Source organism: Poromitra crassiceps, assembly GCF_964638095.1.
Source record: "Poromitra crassiceps genome assembly, chromosome: 1".
In the NCBI taxonomy this organism is placed as follows: domain Eukaryota; kingdom Metazoa; phylum Chordata; class Actinopteri; order Beryciformes; family Melamphaidae; genus Poromitra; species Poromitra crassiceps.
In genome coordinates this window covers 117750978-117777206 of record NC_139623.1, presented here as the reverse complement: position 1 = coordinate 117777206, position 26229 = coordinate 117750978, and the positions used below count along the sequence as shown (strand labels likewise).

At 43.3% G+C, this 26229-nt stretch overlaps 2 protein-coding genes across 2 annotated transcripts in view; both read right to left on the bottom strand.

Moving 5' to 3' along the window:
• Nucleotides 1-17171, bottom strand: part of dyrk1b (dual-specificity tyrosine-(Y)-phosphorylation regulated kinase 1B) — a 149402-nt gene extending 132231 nt beyond the window's left edge. Inside the window, exon 1 of the mRNA XM_083637160.1 lies at nt 16793-17171. The gene's annotated coding sequence lies outside the window, so the exon portion shown is untranslated. The remainder of the gene's footprint in view (nt 1-16792) is intronic.
• A 1206-nt stretch (nt 17172-18377) lies between these two features.
• LOC310772822 (rRNA 2'-O-methyltransferase fibrillarin-like) overlaps nt 18378-26229 on the bottom strand; it is a gene marked incomplete at its 5' end in the record, with an annotated part of 48305 nt that continues 40453 nt past the window's right edge. Inside the window, one exon of the mRNA XM_083632751.1 lies at nt 18378-21511. Coding sequence (XP_083488877.1) covers nt 21490-21511 — 22 coding nt within the window. The 3' untranslated portion in view covers nt 18378-21489. The remainder of the gene's footprint in view (nt 21512-26229) is intronic.

Genomic DNA, 26229 nt, shown 5'->3' with positions numbered 1-26229 from the left:
CCTAAAAACCATGATCCAGGGGCAAAAATTGGCCGCAAGATTTCTATAATTCTATAAAGATGACGAAGAACACACTCACACAAACTTTTGTTCACACTACCCTTTAGCAACTTTATGCAGTAATTAATTTTTTTTAAGTGCCCCCCAAATTGTGTGAATGCCCCCATTTTTTAGACCGTGGGGGCAAACTTTGCCCCAAAATATTTTTTAAATTTCCTACACTGCTCAGACTACAAAGTTAGTTAAATGTCTGTCCAGTAATACAATGATACACCCCGTTTATTTCTTTTGTAGCGACAGATGGCCTTAAATGCCACACTCACCTGACTCTTTGAGAGAGAGGCGAGGTAACGTGCATCTGCAGACTTTATCGAGGGACCATGAAGGCGTCATGTGACAGGCTAGCTAGAAGCCTGGAGGTGCTGCTGCTGCTTCTCTGCTATCAACCTTGTTCATCTCACTATATTCTTCATCACAGCGGGTCATTACCCACTGTGCACTTAAACATGCACTAGTTCTGCATAAGCACCTGCAGCTCTCTCCTTATTTTACTGACTTTCTCACTAATCACACAGCTGTTTACATGCTTTTCTGAACGGCTAGTTATTAGCATAGCTAGCTGTTAGCGATCATGGATGTTCTGTCTCTCCCTCTCGGTAAGTTGTTGTGTTTGTGAACCTTGCTGCACATAACATTACTTATTTGCGGGAGTGCATGGGAGAAGTAACCCGCTAGTGTCGATGCCCAGTGTGATGGCAGAGAAACGTGCTTCCTGCGTCGTGTTTAATGTTAGAGGCGGCACACACACACAAAAAGACGTTGAAAAAAATAAAATAATCGCACCCTTTTGTGGTTATGTAATCGCACGTGCTGACATCGCGATTGCGATTAGATTCATTGTGCAGCACTAGTGCCTTGGTATCAGAAATATGGTATGGTATGGTGTTTATTCTTAATCCCCGAGAGGAAACATGGTTTGCCACCAGAGCGAGTACAGATACACAAGCAGGAAACAGTAACATACAGCACAATAACAATAACAGTAGATATAGCCGCAAGCGGCAATGGCAGGGGTTCAAGCCTTGCGCAAATTGAACACCTAATAGTCCTTGAGGCAAATTTGTAGAGCACGTTCAGGTGAACATGTGGGAAAAAAGTAGCTTGAAAATTGGAGAAACAGCCTGGGAGTTACAAACGGGTGTGAAGTTATAGCTTATTTTGTGTTAGGCCACGCCCACTTTTCAGATCTGTGGCGCCCCCTTTTGGTCAAATTGCAAAATAGCATGCCAGAATTGCCATTCCAGATGAAGCTGAGAAGTTTGCAACTGATGATGCAAATGGACTTGATTTACGGCTATTACATGCTTACACCATAGACACCACCCACTTTCTCATATGATAAAAACACTTCTGATTTTGTCTAGGACATCCTCCTTGATATATCTGACAAGTTTCGTGATCATTGGACAAACAGGTGTGGAGTTACAGCCTTTTTTGTGTTAGGCCACGCCCTTTTCTGGCGTTTATGGCGCCCCCTTTTGGTCGAATTACACAAAATTTGACACGCATGGTCTGGGATGGTCTCCGAAGATCTCCAGCAACTTTCGTGAAGATTCCTTAACTCATTGAGTGCCAATGACGACTATCGTCGTCAATTCAAATAGTAACGTAGAGTGCCAATGACGACTAAAGTCGTCAATTGCGTTTTTTGACGGTGGGACGTGGATCAAAGCCTGATCCATCTCCTGTAAAAATATGGTGGATGTCGAATGTGTATAAGCTATTTTACGGACCCATTAGGTGGCGACAGTGCTCTCCAGATTAGAGAAAGGTGAGGCAAAAACAGAGAAGAAGTCATGGGGAAACGGAAACCGCATCGGTATGCATCGATATGCATGAAGCATAACGTTAGCTGTGCCTGTGGACAGCAGCCAATCTGCTGCCACAATTGAGCCCCTCCACATGATTAGTTGCCGACACCAGCGTCTTTCTGAAAAGTTACATTATTCTCAGCTGGAAGCCAGCGACAAAAACGGCGGAACGCTGTGAAAAAGCTGGGCGTAGCGCACTTTTCAGTGCAGAGCAAACGCAGCAGAGAGCCACCAGAGACACTCCCACGGAGGAGTGTGCAGTTGAGGGGGGTGGGGCACGCAGGGCAGCATACAACAGTGTTGGTGTTGTGACAGCAGGCTCGATGGACAGATTGCCAAACACAAGCTAGAATATCTGATGCCCACCAGCAGTAAATCAAGACCAGCAAGGTGTAGGGTCTGCGCACGCAGGGGCCAGCGCTGCTGGTTGCAGCTAAAAAATATTATTTTGCCAAACAAAATTCCTTTGTTTTCGCTGTTTTATTGAAGGACATTGTTTTTGAGGTGTCACTACATCAGAAAATATTAGCTTCAGAGTCAGTGATGTGCTTGAAATGCTTCATTTCACAAAAGGCTAATTATCTCAGCTTCTAGTTTGAAACGTCTGTTTTTGGTGAAAACAACCTATCTTCTCCGGCTGATAACTAAAGAACGGAAAATGATATCAATAAACTTTTTTTTGCTGATGATACAATAGAGTCTCATCGTTCGTTGGGCGTGTTTGGTGTTTACATAGTAATATCACACAATATTCTGTGGGACTCGAGAAATCACTGAAAACGCTCTGAAAGGGCTGGCACTGGGAGCATCCGTTTTCCAAAAGTGAAGTGAAACGAAAGTAGATTTCAACAAGGCCAGGTCGAAACCTGGCATAGGGCCGTTGTACCAATTTCCGTACCACGGTAAAAAAAACAGACTGATATTTCTTGAACATATTCTCCTTTATTAAAGTATGCAACCATTTTCAATGAACAAATGGCATGTAGCCTTCAACTTTAAAACAAAACAATGTGCTTCTGCTTACTTCTTCTTACATTCAACTGTATGGCAGTGAGTACAGACAGTGCAACACCAGTGGCATGTAGCCCTCAAGTATTTAATTTGATTATTATATTAAATATTATAATTTAATTTATTTCACAGAATTGCTGGAATCCTTTTTTTCAACGGTGTATATTGGTATTTGATCGATGCATAGGAATTCTGCCAATGCCCTATCACACTTTCTTGCTTCATGCGAGTCATATTTCCTCTGCTTTTCAAAAACATCAGGAATTGTCTGCTGGGTGGTCTTTTGGGCTCCGCGACTTGTGCCTTCCTCTTCATCTTCATCTCTCGCATACTGTTAAATGGAAAGTAACGTCAGTGAGATTTACTAAAATAAAGAGATGATAAAGACAACTGCACATACACACATGTAGAGTGCAAGCAATTTTATGTAGCTAGTTTTAATTCACGGACATGTTTCACCCGAAAGAAGCTTGTATTTATTTTGATGCCATGTTGAACTATGGCTAAGTCCGGCTATTAGCCGTGTCCCATAATGTTTCCATTACAAACATTGCATGCACACGTGTTACACTATGCTAGCTAACGCTGTACCAGGTATTAGCCGGGTCTCATAATGATTCCATTACAAAAGACGTTAACGTGAGCGCAAACGTTTTTTGGTTACACAATTACACAATGCATTGCCAGCTATCTCAAAAACGAATGTGACAGGATAAGGTCTGTTTGATATGTTGTTAAACGTGTTATTTTACACCGTTTGAAAGAAGTAACCCACCTTGAATTATTTGAACAGGTCTGGGTGCCTGTCTTTCAGCTGCTTGGCGAGATTGGATGTGCTACCCAGTTTGGTTTGGAACTCCCTTTCACACTTTTTGCAGATGGGACTTTGGGGACTGATATTTCCAAATGCGACTCTTTGCATTCTTCTTCTCAACAAGTTGAGTTGTTGGAATAGGACAGGAGCAGCCGCAACCGAATGCTGTCACATTCACAGCTGCTTTACATTAGGACAAAAAAGACGATACATGTCAACTCCTCAAAAATCGAATCAATAAATTCCTAGTCGGATCGAGAGAGGCACCAGACGGTGAAATGTCCGACGACGGCTCTTGTGGAACTCTCTGAACGAGCTAGCCACAATATTAGCCAGAGGTGCATTACCGCCACCTACCGGACTGGAAAGCGGAAAGACATTACATTGCCTGAATCCGTGCTAAAATGGTCTGGGCGACAGAGTGGAATGTAAGGGCCCTGCCGTGCATTCTGCACAACGGCCCCAAAAATCCAAAAGGCACGATTGTAGAGCTTGCTCCATAAATGCTTCCTGGCGATTTTGGTGCAAATCGGTCCAACGGTCTAGGAGGAGATGTCAAAAATGTGTTTTCCAAACTTTTCCAAATATCTCAAAAATTTTCCAGACGGAAAAAAAGTTTGAAAATCGGACCAACGGCGTGGAAGTTATGGCCTTTAACGTAAAACCTTCGATTATAGGGCCACCTTCAGGCCGATTCGAAAAATCTTTCTTGAGCAGCTACCAGCCAACAATATCTGTCATTGGGCCAAATTTCAGGTCTCTAACATTTACCAACTCACGGGAATTTGCGTCGGGGCAGATGAACAAGAAGAAGAAGAATAATAATAATAAACTGGCACAAAAACAATAGGGTTTCAGCCCCTTCAGGGCTTGAACCCCTAACAAGAGAGAGCCTCACAATGCAGAGCTAGCAGTGTTCATTAAAGAATTTTACAGAAGCAGGAACAAAGGATCTTCTAAATCGCTCAGTAGAGCACCGAGGCATCAAAAGCCTATCACTAAACGAACTACGCAGGGCATTAAATACATTATACAAAGGATGGCCTTCAAAAGAAAGAATAGAGTTCAAATTTCTCCTTGTTCTCTTGGCTATAGTGATCTCCAAGGAATCAGGGGGAAGGCCAATCACTGAGCCAGCCTTTTTAATCATTTTGTTGATCCTATTTTTGTCCATGACAGTGAGGCTGCCCCCCCAGCAGAGCACAGCATAGAAAAGGACACTAGCTAGGATACCTTGGTAGAACACATGAAGAAGTGACCTGCTGATGTTGAACGATCTAAGCTTCCTCAAGTGGAAAAGTCCAGAATGGGCCTTCTTGAACACAGAATCTGTGTTCTTCTTCCAGTCCAGCTTACTGTCCAGGTGGACACCGAGATACTTGTAGGACTGGACTATTTCTACCTCCTGCCCTTTAATTATGACAGGGGAGACTTCCGCCTTCTTCCTCCCAAATATCTATTGTATGAAGAATGACGAGCTATTTGACTGCCTTTGCCTCATAGTTTTTCATTGGATATTGACGGGATCGACATGCAGTTCAGTTGATGAGTTGAGTTGAGTCGTTGACCAATGTACACTATAAGATTGCGTCCAGAATCGGCTTGGAAATTCAAACATGTATATATAATGGTCGTGGCTCCAACTGGCGTCGGGAGGCAGTTTACACCTGACGAGTAGAATCTGTACCCAAGTATACACTAACAGATTTTGGTACCGACTGGCACAACTGCCCACAACAACTGCAGACTAGAGTAAACAAAGATAGACTGTGCCCGACTGGAAATCATGTGTAAAATCGGGGTAAATATATTGTAGTGTAAACTACCTATAAGATGTAAAAAAATTAAAAAGTTTGTTTACATTTGAAGGGCCCTAAAAAAGTTGGATAGCAGTGTTTCCCCTACCATTCTACAGGCCTGGCGGGCCTGTCAGATTTTTTTTTTCTGCTTCTCCCAAAATTTCAATAAACCTTTATGGCATATTATTACAATACAACAATACTGTTGTTGACAGTGTTGACAGTAATAGAAGATGCCAAATCATTCAAAACATTAAGCATTGTGCCAGCGTGCAGCGCTGTTTGGACCACGTTCAGTATGTTTCTGCCTGCCATGGGTTTGACAAAACAAAAAAACGCTGACATTAATCATGTCTTTCAAAGCTGTGGTCTTTGAAAGTGTGCTGATACTTATATGAAACTAGAAGATCGAAGGAATCCAGTGTTACCAACCATGTCAACATAGTAGCTTGTCAGGGGCTAAATAACTGAATGAGAATGGGTTGTATGGGTATGGTTAGGTCTATCATGCACCTTGGGTTGCATGCACTTTTTGTCAGAAAAGTGTGTTTCCCTTTTAAATAGGCTGTTTTTATACCAACTCTAAATCTCATTAACAAAAATTACCGTTAAACAGGTTAAACAGTAGCTTTTGTATTATTTTGAAAATTTATTTTATAATTAGAATGTAAATTGTCGATACATTGCAATGCATTTTAATGTAATGTAATTTCACTGCCCTCATCCAGATTATCTTTTGGCCCTTATCCACCTTATTTCTAGATGCCATGAAATATGGGTGCTTCTCCTCCCCCCCCCCCCCCCCCCCCCCGCGCTGTATTTATTGTGAAAAGGCAACTTTTTTCCCCCAGCGTCAGAGTTTTAATGACGAAATGTGCAATCAGTCACGTTCTAAACCGGACCTTGCACCCATAATTACTTTACAGCGGGGCATTCAAAATAAGGTGGATAGGGAAGAATTTGGGCACCGCTGGTATAGACTATATCTTTCTGGAGGGGATGCTATAACCTTGTGAGGCAGCTGGTTCACACACACAATCACATGACAAAACCATCTTGCCACGCTCCAATCTATTGGTTTGAATCTGAACCATCAGTGGTTTGCACCAATCAGCACCCAGAGGCAGCTACGGGCGGGATTTAAAGTGTGATGACCGGAAGAAGCTAGCCTGTGATAGACGTCATAGACGGATGGTTCATCCAATCACGTGCCAGGTATTTTTTTGAAAGTGCCTGCCCCTTTTAAACAGTTTCCCAAGCGAGTTCCCAGTTGGTTATGTGAACCAAAGGCAGTGACTCTGAATCAATACCAGAAATTATTACTACACTGGACAAATAGGACACACCTCTTAATTGGATTTTAGTGCTTGAGAGTCAGTGTCACATTACATGGAAGCTATTTATTCACCTTATGTAGAAGAGACAGTCTGGCTTGAGAGACTAACAGGAAGCACAATTGGAACCGATTGTGTTTACACTTCCTGTGGCAGAGCTTATCTCCGCAGTCTGCTTCCAGTGAGTCCCACTAACTTTGACCAGAGATGATCTCTAGTTTGATCAGTCTGCTTCCAGTGAGTCCCACTAACTTTGACCAGAGATGATCTCTGGTTTGAGCAGGTAAAACAGCCGGCGTTTTGAACAGGAAGTCATAACACAAACGGGTCAAGTGGGCGGGGCTACATAAGGTGAATAGTGTACCGCAGGAATGAGTCCGGAAAACATGGCTGCTAACACTTCCAGCTCGTAGGTATAAAGGGCAATGGGACTTCTGTATGGGAATTTTGGTGAAATGCATGAAATAAGGTCAGCAGCGCAGGGACTTCTCGGTAAGCCAACAAAAATATGTCATCCCTGGGGTACTCTATTAAAATAAAACAAACATTCCATAAAAACAATATAAAATACGAGAATTACTCAAATCAACAAATATAAGGGCACGTTATGTCAACAGCTACAGAAAATAAATTTGCCATTATGTTACATTACGTGGAAGGATATCATGGAAGATTACTGTAACAATTGAATTACACACAACAAAATTCCATGACTTTTCCAAAGCTTTCAAGGATTTTACCAATTTCATTACTTTTTTAGGCCTGGAAAATTAGATTTTTAAATTCCATGACTTTTCCAGTGTTTCCATGACCGTGGGAACCCAGGGTCAAGAAGAGCGAGCCACCGTCACAATAGCGTCACCGTCACCCGGGATTTTAGCAGGTAACCAAACTTAACGTTTAGCAATCTGGGAAGTCAGAGTCTATTTTTATTTGAAAAATGGACTCTGGGACAGCCCTACCATTTTTCCCAGCTTCCTGTACAGCGCGCCTCTCCTGCGACGTCACTTCCTTTTCCGCATCCGTGCTCCACTGTTTACAGTCTAAATAGCAACTTGCGCCGCGACTTTCCAGTCATTTTCCACTGTTGTTGTAAGACGAGTTGACGTCTTCTATGCAGTTTTAACGTCATTAGTGAATAGCCGAAATGGACGCGGAAAAGGAAAGTGACGGAAAAGCCACCATCACTTCCTTTTTGTTAGATGGAAATTATATTTATTTTTAACACAACACGCAATTCTGGAATATTTGAATATTGGACAAAATAAAATGAAATGAAATGTAAACCCCGAGTGTAACACACATTGACACATACTCCGATGGGGGTATATATACGTGTTATAGCAGTGGTTTTCAACCTTAGCTCATTGAGTGCCAGCCACTTTTGGAAAACGGATGCTCCCAGTGCCAGAGTTTCAGAGCGTTTTCAGTTATTTCTCGAGGCCCACAGAATATTGTGTGATATTACTATGTAAACACCGAACACGCCCAAAGAACGATGAGACTCTCTTCTATCATCAGCAAAAAAAAGTTTATTGATATCATTTTCCGTTCTTTAGTTATCAGCCGGAGAAGATGCCTGCCTTTGTGTGTGCATGATGTGGGGGGAGAGATTGACAGCGCGCTGTGGCACACACACTGATGATCAGCGTGAATCTGTTTTTGACAACACAGAAGTCAGCGGATCTACACAAATCACACAAATCACCTATTTTGGATTCAAAACGGCGAATTTTGCCAAAAGGTGACAAGTTTGCACCCCTGAACAGTGATGATTGATTAGGGTCACTAGAATTTCTAACTTTAATACAGATACCCAAGAAAATATCGATACTATTTTCGATACCACTTTCAACAACACATCAAGAGGCATAAAATAAACTAAGACAGATGAACATACAGACACTTTTTACGATTGGCCGTAAATTGTAATCTAGGCCCGATAAAACTCATTCAAAACTTTCAATTTACACAGATTACCCCTGCTCTAGTCATCAGCCTATCAGAACACTTTTAGCTTGCTGAAGCAACAGATACCCACCAATGATAGGGAGGGAAAAAGCAGTAGTATGTTTGATTTTTCATTAAGAGAAAGCACTGCTGGTATATCCATACTATTGCAAAAGAGTATTGTATCTGTTTAAAATAGTTAGTATTGATACTTACAATACTATCGATACCTGTGGCGAATGAGTATTGTATTTCAAATGTTTAGTATTGATACTTAGCGATACTATTGACAACCCTATTATTGATTAAGAACATGTATCATTGTTTGTTTCTTCAAGGGACTGAGACCCGACTGATCTGATGACACTGAGTGGCGAGCACCATGGACGGCTAACATTGTGGAGACCAACAGGGAAAGGCTTTGTGCAAATATAGTTTCAAGTGTTGTAGTCTGGCTGGCCAGCCTCCCCTCCCTACCGTGAGGGGAGTCTGGCGCCACGGAAACAGGAAACTGGGATAAGCCCTCCCCTGCTCTACAGCTACTCCCCATTGGAGCGACTGTTTCAGTTGCTGCCAGATGTCCGCTCCTGGCTTATTACAAGCTCTGTCATTGGCTCTGACCACGTCAATCAGAGCTAGCCTGGGTAAACCCATCCCCCACGCTCCCTCCTCCCTGTGTGTCACTGTAAATAGTGCCCTGCCGCCTCAGTGAAAACAACAATGCTAACTAGCTAGCAAGCTAACGGCAGAAACCTACACGCTAGCTCGTTGCTACACGTTGAAAACGGCAAGTTGGATTGTTGGAAACTACTTTCCAAGGGCACTGCCGCTATGCGCCGCCCAACGCAATCCCACTATGGAGACCTGCGGCGCCAGACTCCTCTCGGTAGGGAGGGGAGGGTGGCCAGCGAGACTAAAAGTGTTGTAATGTTAATCTTCATGTACATGGCTCATAACTCCGGGAGATCCCCAAGTGCCGGTCGGGGGTCAAATCTCCACCTATTGGCATTTGTCTGACCGACTACTATTATAGATTGAATTTTTGGAGATGAGGCAGGCTGTATTTAACCTTGCTTGCAAGATGGATAACCTCGCGAGATCAAAAGAGATTCTCTCGACGTAATCCATCTTGTCATGCACAGGCAGTTAAGATGATTGGCCGAACCATGCTGGCTCGACGAATCAGCGGCAGCCTTAGGCGGGCTTAGGCTCGTCTGGGCAAGTAGTGGGTACATGGTCTTTGTAGTTCTTTTCACTCGTCAACATGGCTGCCGCCGTGGAAGTGACAGGCAGTCTGAATGAAATTGAATGGAACGTTCCCAATTCTATGTATTACATTCTAAAAAACGACCCTCAACATTTGGGAAGGCTAAGCCACACAACTAGTTTGTTATAATCTAATGTCATGCTTCAAAGGCGACTTTACGACAATGAGGACGGTGAGGACTCACTCAATCAATGAATACCATGGAGATCAGGCACCTTCCTCCGGTCGCTTCAGAGGCATGACGATCTGATTGGTTGAAGTTAACACGCACCAGCGGTGATAGACAGATGGGTCATCCAATCACCTGCCAAGTAGCTTGGACAAAGTGCCCGCCTCCGTCAGCGGGTCGGGTTACTGCATTCCCAGATCGACTGGTTTAGTGAAATGCAATGTGGAGCTAAACCGTCCATCTGGCAGCATCAGGTTAGGCTGTATTCACTGAACAAGGTATTAAATCTGAGCGAAGCCAGTAACACACACACACACACAAACACACACACACACACACAATCGACACGTGTTGTTGCATGAAGCGCAGATGAAAGTGCACTTTTTTCGTCGCCTCTCATTCATGATCCTTCGCTGTCATAACATGACATGAGCCCGGGAGGTAAGCTAAGTAAATAACATGCTGTGATTCAGCTTTTGAAAGATGAAATATCTTACTAAATTAGCGATTATACTGTTAATAATGCTGTTGTCAATGTTCATTCATTTAGATGTTATTGACTTTACAAAAACGACCAAGCCTCCAAGCTCTAAAGCTTCTGGCATACTCTTCGCGCACGCGCTGGAGGCGGGGCTCCGAGGAGGGCGCACGGACTCTGCGCGGGCCAAAACAGAACATACTCAGTGCTCAGCTCGCTCCTCCAGGCAGTCTGAATGAAATTGAATGTAACATTCCCAATTCTATGTATTCAATTCTAAAAAACGACCCTCAACATTTGGGAAGGCTAAGCCACACAACTAGTTCATTATAATTGAACGCCATGCTTCAAAGGCGACTTTACGACGGTGAGGACTCAATCACAGCAGATATCCACTGATAGCCTATCACGGAGATCTCACAGGCACAGGCAGCAAAACCTGATGCGCTGATAGAAAAATCTCCATGGACGCGCGGCGCTGCGCTCAGGCCTCGCCCCCCGACACGCCCCGTGCGATGATGTCATAATCGCCACGCGCCCTATGCGCTTGGCTGGGCGCGAAGAGTATGCCAGAAGCTTAATGTGCGGTGTCCTTGCGGCTCTGGTCAATCTTTCACTCTCCCTCCTTGGTCTTAGCATGTGAAGGCTGCATCATTTCCAAAAACGCCCTTCAAACTGCAACCGTTAGGCTTTGGGCTAAGCTAAAGTTAATGCTAGCTTGCTGAAGACGAGTGAACAAGACATTGAACACATATTTTCTCTCTCTCTGCTAAACGCGTTTCCAGTGTTTAACACTACTATGTGGCAAGCTGTGGCCAACTTTTTGCGCAACCGCATGATTTGTGGTTGGCTTGTGTTGTATAGGCATGTTTGTAGCTTGTTTTGTCGTGTATTCAAAGAAGATGCAGCATGAGACAAACTGAACTATAATCAAGTCTTTTTATTAGCGTAGCAACTCTGTAGATCTAGGAAGTGCTGAAATACAACTTTACAACCCGCCACAGGCTCATTCCTATTGGCTAACTACTTGAGCTCTTCCCTAGAAGTGATCTTAGTATAACAGTATTTTACCATATACTATGGTATTATATTGACCTCACCTGTAAGGGAGAAGTTTATTTTTTCATCATTGTAAAGCCATAGCACAGTAAAGAGGATATTAATGTGTATTGTTTCTTGATACATCATCTAGCCTCTTAATTTTGCTCTCAAAGTGCACCAGATTCACGGATTTTACTTTAAATGTAAAAAAAAAAAAATCTTTCCCCCGGACCCCCTAGAAAGGATCCAAGGTTCACCCACCACAATCTCTCCAAATCCTGTGGGAAACAAACAGTTATTGCATGTTTGTGTTTTGCGATATGGATAATCTTTTATTTATAATTAAATTGAGCATTGGGCCTTTATAAGAATGGTAATTTGTATCATTTCAATTGTCACACTCTCATGATACATGTTTGATGCAAAAACCCCTGTCCGGCTACTTTTTCTAAATGTCTGGCTACTCAGAAGTTTGGGGAACTCCCTGACAAGGTTTCCATAAGCGCCAGCTAAATAGTAGGGATGGGCATTTTAAGCAATTTAAATAGTCGAGTACTCTCCTTCTATTATGAACGAGTGCTCGAGTACTCGCGCGGGGGGGGGGTCTGTGTGATTACTATGGTAATGACGGCGCAGGGGTAATCTGTGTGTGGGGCTGTTCACACATAACGTTTGCATTTTTGCATGGAGAAAGCGTTACCTGGACCATGCGAGGAGAGGGACTGACTGACTGACTGATATTAGGTGAGGTGACGCTAAGCTAACGTAAAGCCTACCTCAGACAGCATCTCCGATGGTTGGATGGATGGCATTTGCGCTTCGGAGCGGACAATGTTGTGAAACAACCCAAGCGAAGGCTTAATTCCAATACATGTCCATTGTCCAGTATCATCCATTTTACTTTATGATCACTGTTACACTAACGTGAATCCACGGATTACAAGGTCCGGTGTTCTGCCAAAAAAGTGAAAACTGACCAGTGTGATTAACGTTACAGCTGCAGCTGAACAGTGATCACCATGAAGCGATTGTCTCCCAAAAAGTGATTCTTTCTCCACATTTCTTGTGACTAACGTTATGGGAAACGACAGTGTAGTCAGTAAACTAGTGCAAATTAATAGTGCTACTTTCTTACTGTCACAATAACCGCAATATTGTAATACCGTGCTATAGACAAGCCAAGCAAAGTAGATGGCAAGCAGCCACCAGCAGCGTGATGCGACAGACAGGTGCAGTGTGATGCGACAGGTGCAGCGTGATGCGACAGACAGGTGCAGCATGATGCGACAGACAGGTGCAGTGTGATGCGACAGACAGGTGCAGCGTGATGCAGTAATTCAGAGGTGTTGCTTCGTAAGATGGCCTCTAGTTTCCTGGCTGGCCGGAGTTTGGATCTTCAGGCCAATCCCGGTGCAAACACAGCATACTACACTCGACCGGGATGCCGGGCGACTTTTCTTAAGCTATGTTCTATCAAGTATGTATCTATAAAATATGTTTACCAGTCAATGACAATGACACGTTAAATTGCAAGACTTTTAACGGAGCTTGGCACAATAACCTCTCCAAGGGTGTATCGTGTTAGATGCGACCAACACCACCCTTCAAATCTCTAAAAAACATTTATCGAAATGCAGTGATCTGTAACGTCACTAGAGCTGCCACGATTAATCGATCAACAGAAAATGAATTGGGCAAAAATGTATTGACATTTTATATAGTCGAATTTAGGAAATGTTAGGGCCTAAAATTCATATTATTGGATTTTAGACTTTTTAAAGACCCAAGGAAATGCTGCATAAACACAGGTGTAACTAATAACATTAGTGACGGTTCTATTCCATTTAGGTGTTCTAGTCACAGGGCATGGTGTTGCATGCTGCATGCATACCATGATGGAATGGAACCATCATTAATTGTATTAGTTACACCCGTTTACCCTGCTTTGACACCTCAAAATGACTTGTGAAAAAAGGCATCCCTAGTTTGATGCCGTTTGTACAGTACTAGGGATCGTACATTTTTATTGATATTGATACCATTTTTGAGACTGCTTAATGATCTGAGTCTTTATCAAGAATGTAACGACAGTTTGTTGTTTTATGCAGAGACTGTTGTCGTCTAAATGTGGCCTTATATTGGCCACAACCCGCCCCTGACTGCTGACCAGAGACCAGCTGAGCTACAGACATAATGACAAATGCCAGTTCAGTCGGTTTGCATAAAATCAACCCAGTTTAAGCTTGTACACCGGACCGGGCAAACCAGAAATCGACCAAACCCTATCATTAAAATCACGAATCGATTCGATACCACTATTGATTTTTCTATGTCCCCAAAGGAAAACTTTGTGAACATCTGTTAAAGTTTCCAGTCAGTTCATCTCACTTCAATCAATTTTATTGAAGCAAAATTGTCAAGTAGACAGATTGATGACCAACACTTTCATAAAAACCTGTCATAAATTTTGCATGCACCTGATAATTTATATAATAAATAAAATATTGCGATACTTGGCATTCATGCAATACAATATATTGCCACACAAAATATCACAATAGTATGCTGCTGTATCAATTTTTGCCCCACCTCTAATTGGCAGGCAATTCAATTGAATTCAAAAACTTTAGACAATCGATGTATGTTTGTACATCAATGATTTGAAATGACATGACTCTCATCTCGAGACATAATGTTACGTTATAGTCAGGATTTAGTAGTCTCGATAGCAATATCGATAAGCTCAGGTCTTATTGATTTTGGGGTTTTGAGACATTATTTACCAGGGTACAGGTTCTTCCCAGGTCTCAATCCCCATCCCTAGTGTACAGATTAAATTCTACTTGGGTTCATGCAGCAAACTAGCAAGCCAGCCAGCCAGATGACCTGTTATAAGTAACTAACCAGTCAGGTGGCAGTCCAACAACACATCTCCCAAAATCATTGTGATGTGTTATGTTGAAGGATGGATGTAAAACAAAAAAAATGGAAAAAAAACTATAAAAATTGACTTTGCAAAGGTTTTATGGAGGTAAAAGACCCAACTTCTAAATTAGGCAACAATAAACAATAAACATGCAATCTATTTAGGTGAAAATGTGAATGCAAACAAACCCAATGCATTCCCTAATAATGCAGTAGTTCTCAAACTTTGTCTTAAGTACCCCCTTTACCTGACTACAACATTTTGCTTAGAAAACTATAGCATATGATGCAATGAATGAATCATAACCCCCCTTTTGAAGAATATAGTTGCAATTGGTGCCTCCTGAGGAGATTCATTTTAACGTTTTATCCATTTCCATGATTTATTCTTACATTTTTCCATTTTCTCTTTTCTCTCAAGTACCCCCTGCTGTAGCTCCACATATCCCCTAGGGGTATGCGTACTCCAGTTTGGGAACCACTACCCAAATGTAACTTTAATCATATGCGAGGAGGGATTTTGAGAAAACTATCTTATATATTGACACTATCTTAAACCCAAAGATTTATTACCTAATGTCAATGTAATTAAATGCTCAAGAGGCCATTGTAATTGCTTTGTTATTCTCTACTCTCCCTTTATCTTCAAAAGGCCTTTTTATTTTTGCCACATTGTTATTCTAGTCTGCCTGGTTAAATGAATGAATGAATAATGCTTAAGTCCTGTGTAGATCAATGGAATTAGGTTAGGAGGTCCATTTCCACTGGAACCAAACAATAAGTTGATCTTCACTGGGCTGTAAGGGACTTCGAATAGAAGCTTCAACTGTGGAAAATCTATCCCGTTTGTCTATCTCCAATATGGCATTATGGCCTTTGGCCTTCAATGTGATCAAGTGGGCAAATGGCTTGACAACCTGAATACTACTGGCACAATATTACCAAGACTGAAGATAAGAGGACAAAGAATGAGACTGGAAGGGAAGAGAGTGGAGGAGAACTGGGTGGGGAGACAAGCAGGTGAGGAGAGGGTCCATTTTGAAGATCACTTAAATCTTCCTGGCCAGAAGCAGCAGAGACCAACTGAGGAGGACGAGGAGTGGACACATACACAACCTTCTGATCAACCTTATTCAAACTAGAGAAATGTGGTCAACGGATTCAGACCGGCAGAGGGAGAGAGACCGAGAGCCTGGGGGGGGGCTGCAGAACCACCATGCCTCCAGCTGTGTAGCAGTAATGGGTCCTTCATAGTCCTGTTCCTTGCCTGGTAGCAGCCATCCCCAGGTAGCTGAGTGCCTGCCTCCCCCTCCTCCAGGGCAGGATTGGGGCTGGGGCTGATGCAGTAGCTAAGCTAGCGTTAGCTGCCATAGCAGATGAAATGCTGCGGATCTACAGAGGGAGACGGGGAGGGGACGTGGCCGCTATGATACCTAAACTAAAGCCAACGCCATACACCCGCCACATAAGGATGCGGTTGCAGTACACTCAACAGAGGCTGGCAGCGGCTACCAATCTATCATCCATCCCTCCATCCGTCTTGGTCCGCCTGCATCCTCTCCTATTCTGTGGTGTCGTGTTAAGGCAGGTCGTGATGCTGTTACTGAAACCTGCCTAGCTACCCACACTGATCACCTCAATCTTGAATCAATGACTTGTGACCACCCCAATACTCAATTAGCACGCTATATGGCTAACTGTTACAAACGACTCTGTCACACTGTAAGCTGTGGTGACAGGTAGGGAGGATAGACTGGTAGCACATCATGGGATGCAGTAACGTTATACCCCATCATTATAATGCAGTCTCAGCCACTAGCGCCACGACAGACAGCCCGAATGTGTCCAACATCATCTAACGCGATCCATCGAACAGCACTAAACCATTCATTTCCTCGGGACCTGGCTCCTGCCCCGTGTCTAGCTGCCCAGCAGTGGCCGAGGAATGGAGACGAGTGGCCGGGTTCTCAATAAGTGACAGGGGCGGAGAAGGGGAGGGATAGGCTAGCAAGCACGGTGGCCACAGATTCATCACGAAGCCTCTCACATGTCTATTAGCAGCGAACAAGGCGGCATCAGCCCCATATTCAGACCGGATTAAAGCAGCCCAACCCCCGGGCGGCTGGTTCTTACCTCAGGCGGCGTGTTGGACCAAGTTCCCCGAAGCAGCCATGTTCGGAAACCCTCTCTCTCCCTCCTTCCACAAGAACCAACCGAGCCCCCTCCCCGGGTCAGTCCTCTCTCTTCTGAAGCAGAAATCCCAACAGAGTTGTAGAGTGGCTTTAACTGTGATAAAATCCCGATAGGGTTGTTTTTCCAGTTAAATGTGGTGGTTATCCGAAGCTCAGACAGCGGGTTGTGGACGCAGGCTGATCCCCGGCGCAGTGCGCCCTAGTCGCGGCTTAGGGCAGGATGGCAGCCCGCCACCTGGACCATGGGCACCCCGAAACTCAGTCTTCTTTTCCTTCTATTCACTGATTTTCTAAATCAAGATTTCTTGAGCAGTCTTGATCAAGCGCTAACCTTACGGCTAACGTTACAGCTGGGGCCAGCTGTGTTAGCTAGCTCGTCAGTCTTGTAGGATTTTACGGACGAGAAGCTAACATTAGCTAGCTGTTAGCTAGCACGCTAACGTTAGCTGACTAATAAACCGCTGCCATTGTCATTTGTGGCCAAACAGTCCGCCCACTGGAGGCTGCTGGGCGGTCAGCGGCTAGCCGAGGGGCCGTTTGGCAAGCTAAACAGACGCTATGGAAAACCAAATGTATTTTTCAGAGGCACCGCTAAAGCTAGCGCTGTGTCGGTCAGCCCCTCTGTGCCGTTAATCTCGGTCAGAGGAAGGAGAGGGGCTGCACGGAGAGCGCGCGCTCCCGACAACAGGCAAGCACAGCCCCGGCCCGCGCGCTCCACATATTCCCCACAAAATGGCGGCCCAAACAAACCCCGCTCCTCCGCAGCACCGCAGACTATGAGTTACTGCAACTAGGACAGTCAAAAGCATGCGGTTCGGATATTGGATTTGGCCTATCGAAGACATTTGACATGTGGTGATCTTCGGGGAGTCAGGAAGTCTATTCAAAACAGGAATATAGATGCTACATTGAAGCATGCCGACACTGCAGTGCTTCCCTTAAACCGCTCCTGCAACCTGACAGAAACGCGTCTTTCCCTCTGTCGCTATAGACCCTTTCAACTTAACATTCTAAATGGCTCTAAACTTAATTCCTGTTGCAGTGTTTGCCAATACAATAACTGTCAGGAAATAAACTAGTCCAAACCGTTCCCTAGCAACAGAATTGCGGTGAACCGGTTTTTAACAAATATTTTTTCCATTTTCTTTCAGAGCAGCTCCACGAAATAGCTTTTGATGGCATCTTTAAGTTAGTCTTGGTTCTCCAGATGTCTGCCTGCTTGGGAGGGGGGCCATCCATGGTCTCAAATGAACCTGCCTTCAGGTGCTAGCCCTGCACTAGTGATGCAGCGCCCCCTCTGGGCCGGCCACTGAATGAACAGCAAGAGGAATCTAATGGGTGGACCTTCAGCTCTTTCTCATCCCCACAAGTTATACATTTTGTGAGGGCCGGTTAAAAAAAAACATGTTTTAGTAAAACTATTTGAAGGTGGGTTTCCCTTTTGATTACTCTGGTAACCATACAAGGTAATATAATCATTCCATTAAAGCTGCAATAGCCTATCAAAAAATGAAAAGAAAGCAGTTTAAAACTTTTTATTAAAAAACAGCTTCAGATAAGTCAATGCATACCTAACTTGTTTTAAACATAACTTGTTTTAAATTATCTAAACAATTTTGCTTTAGACTTAAAGCCCCAATCAGTAACTTTTTCACCTTAATATAACCGCTTTTTAGTCATTGAAGATGGTAGAGTGACTTGTAACAGGGAGAATGTCACCTCTATTGGTCACACACCGCCCTCCAAAGGCCTCTCTAAGCAGTTGTGTGCCTGCGTCCCGGAGGCAAGATGCACGTGTAACGGCGTTGTGTAGGTGGTACTTGCAGCAACCCATGTTAAGGGCTTGTCCAGGGGTGGATTCGAACTGCCGACCTTCGGCTTGGGAGTCCAGCGTGTTAACCGCAACACCAAGAGAGCTAGCTCCCTTGGCGGAGCTGGTTAACATGCCTTTATACCTGGGGAGTGAGTTTAACCAATCCACTCGCTACCACTCGGGACTCATGAGGAATCCGCGCTGATTCAACTCGGTTACACACGCATGCGCTGTACAGCGGAAGCGTTGTGTTAATGAAAACAAGGAAGTAACTCGCTGCGGATTTGCTACGAAAATGACGTTTCACGTAACTATGGATTATTATTTCATCATGTAGTGAGTACCCGATGTCACAACATGTACAGAGCTTTCTGGCGCTGTGTTTTGTTGACTTTGAACGGCGATATCGGTACAGATACTAGCGCACTCAGAGGGCGCAGTTTCTCAAATAGCAAAACTTGGTAAAGTTGCTGAATGGGCTTTAATAACAAATAGTTGCGGTATGAAATCAGATTACAATGTCACAGAGTGGAAAAGTCATCATCTATAGTAATCTGTACACACTCCTACAGGGTTCAGAGTTTACCAGCTTGGCCACCAAACCAGATAGTGGATGAGGATCAACATCAACGGTTGTTAAACTACAAACCGGGTCTTGTGCGTAGCCTATATACAACATACTAGCAATATAGCATGTTTTAACAAGCATAGGGAGGGGTAATGATCTTAGACTGAAGAGACAAAAAGGCTGCCATATTAGGTCTGGTTGGATAACAACTCAAGAGATATTACTATGAATTAGGGCTGGACGATAATTCCATATTTTCATTTATTGTCTTTCAGTGGAATAATAGTGTGATATGAAAATATTGTAGTTTTGTTTGATGTCACACCGAACATTACCATTCGGTTCAATGAGATAAACATTCATTTGATAATTTAATTTAATTATGCATACATTAACTATGGTTAATATGGTGATATGTATTGATAAGAGAAAAATCCTTGATTATCATTGATTTCCACCATATCGTCCAGCCCTACTATGAATATGGAATTCACTATACATTGATAGAAAGTACTCTCAGACCACCACCAAGATGACAGTTATAATTAGGACAACGGGAGAGGGTATCTTGCAAAAGTAGCAGCTCCAGTCAGAATGAACCACCTCACAACAGACCAGGTGAGTATTTCAAGAAGCACAACAACACTGTTGTCCCATTAAACTATATAAAAAAAGGCTAACTTTAAGTGTTGCTCAATGGTTTGGGATGTGGGTGGGGGGTGGTGCGTTTCATGTTTTGTTCGGTTTTCTTTTCTCTTCTCTTTCTCGTTTTGTTTATATTCAACGTTTTGAACTCAGCGGACTTTGTGATTTGTTCATTCCGATGTCCAAATACTTTATATAACATGGTATTGTGATGAAACTTGTGTTTTACACCTCTATTGCTGATGTGACAAAGTGGCGTTAAGGTTTTGGAGTGGGTCTTAAGGGGTGCTGAATCTAGTTCTGGCATTCCTGCATATACCCTGCTATGGAGGTGTCTGGCTGCTGAATTGTAGTTTTCTGTTTCATGTACGTTTCCTTTTTCCCCCCTTCTCTATTTTTTGTTATGGAAATTGATGCTTGTTGAACCTATTAATTAAAAAAAAATGATCGCAAAAAAAAGTGTTGCTCAATGGGGAAAATAAATTGGTATATTTACAAGAAACCCACGGAGGCCAATATCAAAGTTGAATCAAAATCCAGGACCATGCCAAATTCTTTCACCAGATAAAGCTTCATGGATAAATGGTGTATGCTGCTTCTTGAAATATCCCTCTGGTTAGCAGTCACTTGACTTGTCGCTACCTTGACTTGACAACCAGGTGGATTTGGGAATCGCTTCTCCATATCAAACATATTCAATTTTTTTCTATGTCCGTTCAACTTGATGTGAACCCTTCCCAGTCTTCAAAGTCGTGTAGTACAGACCCTCTAAGCAGTTGGTTGACCAATTGTAGGGATGGGTGATGATTTTTGAATATTTGGATAGTCATTAAATTATAAAAGATCAAATAGTTTACACGAGTGTGTTTAGACACAGATGCCTCTTTACTTGGCCGGCAGCATCATGAGCTCTCCTTGGCAGATCTGCTCTCTTATAGAGTGACGACCAAAGGTCTCATGGAACGGAGGATAACCACCGTCTTGTCTTAAAAAGTACATTCCCCCTTGTTTCTACTGGTGCCCTTCTCTTTAAGATGGCATTGTGGGGCATTCTGGGAAGTGAAGTGTTGTAGTGGTTCCGGAAGATGTACGCAGCTAGAAACGTGGCTTAGGATAAATTGTGTTAAGCTGTATTTGTTACGGCAATAAAACACACTCAGCCACAATGAAAGGTTTCAAGCTTCGTTACTGCATGAAGAAAAGCTAATATTCTGTCTACTATTCCCTGGGTCATCCCGACTACAGAGGAGGTTGCTAGTTAGCCTGGCTAGCTAACATCAATATGACTAGCCTAGTCCAGGGAGGTGTACTAATTGAATGGCTATTGGAATATTCGTCAAATAGTTCCCAGTGAATATCAAATTGTATTTTTGCTTGAAATGCCGTCTCTAGTTGATTGGTTAACTGTCACAGGGTCTAACAAAGAAGAAGACCAAAAAAAGACAACCCGCAGCCAAATTCTACCCACATTTGGCTTGATTTTGTTTTCCCATCTTGCAGCGGTCTACAGACAAGTTGGTGGAGGTGGAGAGCGGATCAACAGGCAACTCTGGCAGTAGCGAGAAGAGGTGGTCTGCAACCAGACCAGAACCCGGCAGGACATTTCCAGGCCTCATTTGTGTTTTGGAGGGGGTCTGAGGGGAAGAGAGAGAGAAAGTGTCAACACATTGCCTATGCTGAGATAACGGTCCAACTTCTAGGCCCCAGTCCTGGAGCTCTGGAGCAGGACCACCACCGTTAAAAGCTGGGTGTATAAATCAGTAGGGATGCAGATGCACCGATCAGATTTTTTTGCCACCGATCACCAGTGTTGGGAGTAGAGGTCGACCAATATGGGTTTTTCAATGGCCGATATTTAGAGAGCAGGGTGGCCGATAACCGATATATAATGCAGATTATTATTTTAAAAGAATTATTGCATTTGATAAAATACAATTTAAATATAATCATGAATGAGAGTATTTGGGTAAAAAAAATCAAGTAGTCTATAATTCCATTATCCATTCATGCACATTGAACATGTAATATAACATTATACATTTAATATATAAGATGTTATCTTAGCCAGTACAGTAACATGTTCCTGATTTTTTTTTAATGATAGAAAAATACATTGGGTTATGCAGTAGATTTCAGTAGTGACTAGGGATGGGTATCGTTTGGATTTTATCGATACCGGTTCCGGTATCGGTACTGGTTCTCGATACCGATACTTATCGATACTCTTATCGATACTAATCTCCATAATTTGGTGCAAAAAAATAAAGACATGACATGAAAAGATGTGAATAGATTCAACAGATATTTTGTTATTACTTATTACAAGTAAAATTCCTGATAAAGCCTATTTCACCGCTGTGAATATGACCAGGCTGGTGACCAGCATGAGGAGGAGGTGCCAGGCTGTTGTGGCTGTGAATGGTTCTTCCACACGCTACTGAGGCTCCTGACTGTTACCATACACAGCCACAACAGCCTGGCACCTCCTCCTCATGCTGGTCACCAGACTGGTTACACACTGCTGTGGGATGGCATTCCACTCCTCAAACAGGATCTGTAGCAAGTCAGCCAACGTGGTTGTGTTGGTCACTCTAGCATGAACAGCACACCCAAGCTGATCCCACAAATGTTCAATTGGGTTGAGGTCAGGACTATTGGCAGGTAGGGATGCACGATATGGATTTTTTCAACCGATACGATAACCGATAAATATCTGCTTCTCCTGGCCGATAACCGATACGATAACCGATAATTATTATAATAAAAATATATATAAAAAAATTTACCTGTATTTTATGCACACCTGGCCTGGGGCCGGTTGCGCCAAGTGGTCTTACGACTGGTCTTAAGCTACGCCGGTCGTAACTTAACGACCTAACAGCTACGCCGGTTGCACCAAGAGGGCTTAAGCCTTATTTTCACTAAGCCCAGGCGTAACTCTTACGCCTGGTCAGGAGGAGGCGTAGTGCCTGCCTGTAACAGAGATCTCCGTCTATCAGCGGAGACCTTTTTGAGTCCTTACCGTCATCGTCACCGTCGTAACGTCGCCATCGAAGCATGATGTTAGATTATAACGAACTAGTTGTGTGGCTTAGCCTTCCCAAATGTTGCCGTTAGTTTTTTAGAATTTAATACATAGAATTGGGAACGTTACATTCAATTTCATTCAGACTGTCTGGCACTCAATCGCCGCCATTTTTCCCCCGGAGCGAGGGAGGGTGGGAGGAGGGAGGGTGTAGTGATGCACATACAGTAGTGGCTGATAGAGCGTAGTGGCAGAGTGACGCTCCAAGCAGGTCGCGAGGCACATTTTTGCAACATCATCCAATCAGGGGGCATTCCCTGGCAATTCACATGGACGCGCATTGCTACAACCGGCATAGTTAAGACCAGACATAAGCCGTGTTGGTGCAACAGGCATAAATCCACTCTAAAGACTGGTCTTAACTAAGACCGACGTAGGAGTTACGACCAGGCATAGTTAAGACCAGTTGGTGCAACCGGCCCCTGGGGTTAAAAAAAAGACAGATGTAGTGAGCATATAGCGCTGACCTAACCAAATTTAACTGACATCACTGTGAATGCAAAACAAATAAAACTTCTGATATAATATGGTTGTTTGAATAAGTGTATAGTCAATACAAATATGTATATATTGTATAGAACGGAAAGCCAATGACTGCTTAGTCTGCACAAAACACAATTACAAAAGGCATAGTAATTTAGACTTATTGTCATGTTACTGATCTGTTCAAATTTGGCATTGGTTCCAGTTCTCAGTGAATTGTAGCCTGGGCCCAATGAATGGGACAGATACTATAAACCATCTGTGTCATTTCACTTTTTACTGAAAAATGCTGCCACCCGATTAAAGAAAAGACACTACTGTACTGTAAAATCACATAGCTTCATAGGCCCAGACCATGACTGACATATTTGTGTACACTACACCCCTGGGTATACACTGTCATGAAATGGGCCATTTTCACTGTGCCATTTTGGAGAAATTGATAGTCAAAGTCTCAATTCTGACATTGAAAATGTTGGTTTTTCAATGTTCTAAGTAGGCTACTGTAAAATCACATAGCTTCATAGGCCCAGACCATGACTGACATATTTGTGTACACTACACCCCTGGGTATACACTGTCATGAAATGGGCCATTTTCACTGTGCCATTTTGGAGAAATTGATAGTCAAAGTCTCAATTCTGACATTGAAAATGTTTTTTCGATTTTCTAAGTAGGCTACTACTTAGGCTATTATCGTGCATCCCTATTGGCAGGCCATTCCATTCTCTCTAGTCCCAAATTCTGGAGGTAGTCTCTGATAAACCCCGCTCTGTGGGGGCGAGTGTTGTCATCTTGGAGGATGGAGTTCGGTCCCAGACTGTGGAGATATGGGATCGCCACTGGTTGCAGAATCCCATCTCGATATCTCTCTGCTTTGAGATTGCCTCCAATAATGACAAGCCTGGTGCCAGGCTGTTGTGGCTGCTTATGGTTCTTCCACACGCTACTGAGGCTCATGACTGTTTGTTAAATGAATAAATTGTAAAATTGCCAATATGTCTTGTTTCTTCCTTGTTACTGATAGACTTCAAATCATCCAATCCACCAAACAAGAGTCAATAGCAACAGCAGAATAAGCTGTTTGGCATTGGCAGAGAAGATTTATCAAATTTTCCATGAGCGCAACCCACATACTCAGCTGTGCTGCTCATTCCACAAATGGATATTCCTTACAAATGGGGCACCATTTAAAAGGGAAATAAACAGGCTTTCCAACGGTATACAATTTATTGCCAAGAACCATTGTTACAACAGAGAAATAATCTACCAAACACACATTTCAGAACTTTTTGTTCGATGTTTATAATGTCAGCACCGTCTGTCTGTCTGTCTCTCTCTCTGTCCTTCGCGTATCTCGAGAACCGTTCGTCGGATCGACTTCAAACTTGGGGAGTGCGCTAAGGGAGACCTGACAGAGTGCAGTGCCCTGTTTTCGTGCAATTTGGCATAGCGCCACCTACTGGCAACAAAAAGTGGTTTATCTCAAGAATTGTTCGTCCGATCGACTTCAAATTTGGGGAGTGCGCTGATGGGAACTCGACAGTGCAGTGCCGAATTTCATGCAATTCAGCACAGCGTTCGTCCGATCGACTTCAAACTCGAGTAGTGTGCTTAGGGGGACCCAACGGAGTGCAGGGAGCTGAAATCGTGCAATTCGGCATAGCGCTACCTACTGGCAACACAAAAAGCGGTTTACTTGACTTGAACTTACTTGACTGAAAGGAAACGGTACACTAACAGTATCGTTAACACAGAGAACAAGGAGATAAACAAGGATGAATATGGTAGTTTAGTTCCACCCAAGAGCTCAATGTGGCATAACTGCATTTATTTGTGTCCTGTTTTGGTGCTGGATAGAGCGCAACTATTGGTTGTTGACAATGTTCATGTCACTGAACTTCAATATTTGCATGAGCTAAAACTAAAGACTCCCGATAATATTAAACACGTTTGATTTTATCGGAACATCAAGATGAGGATAAGGCTGAGCCGAGTTCAGACAGCTCAGACTGAGTTACACCAAATGATTGAGATGACGGGGGCATGCCACAACTCCAGCAAAACTCATGATTTCAGTCAGACATTGGAAATTTGTCTGTGACAATTAAATAGCTTGAAAAGTCTTTTGGTGTAAGGTCAGCATTAAACATCAAATTCAATGACTTTTCAAGGACTTTCCAGGACCAATCTACACTATAATTGGAGCAAGCGAGTCTCTTGTCCATCTCTCTGTCCTACTTTACTTTACTTACTTTATTTCATTTGGCAGATGCCTTTATCCAAAGCGACGTACAACAAGTTATTTACAATAAAAACCAACAAGAATACAAAGTCAGAGACTAGCAAAAATAGAACAATATAAACAGTAAAACAAGACAGTGACAGGATCAGAAAAAATCTGTTCATGAAGGAATACCGAAAAGGTGTGTTTTTAGTCTTTTTCGAAAGATGGGTAGAGTTTTGGCCGTCCTGACCGAGGGAGGGAGTTCGTTCCACCATTTCGGTGCCAGGGATGAAAAAAGTCTCGAACAGGATGAGCGATTATTGAGTACATGTAATGGTGGAGGGGCGAGGCGTCCAGCACTAGTAGAGGGGCGAAGGGAGCGGTGTGAGGGCTGGAATCTGACCATAGATTGTAAGTACGGAGGGGCTGTCTGGTGTACTGCTCTGTAGGCTAATACTAGTGTTTGATACGTGAAGAAATGGGAAGCCAATGGAGGTCATGGAAGAGGGGGGTGACGTGGGAAAATCTGCGTGTGCAGCAGATTGATTGAACACCAG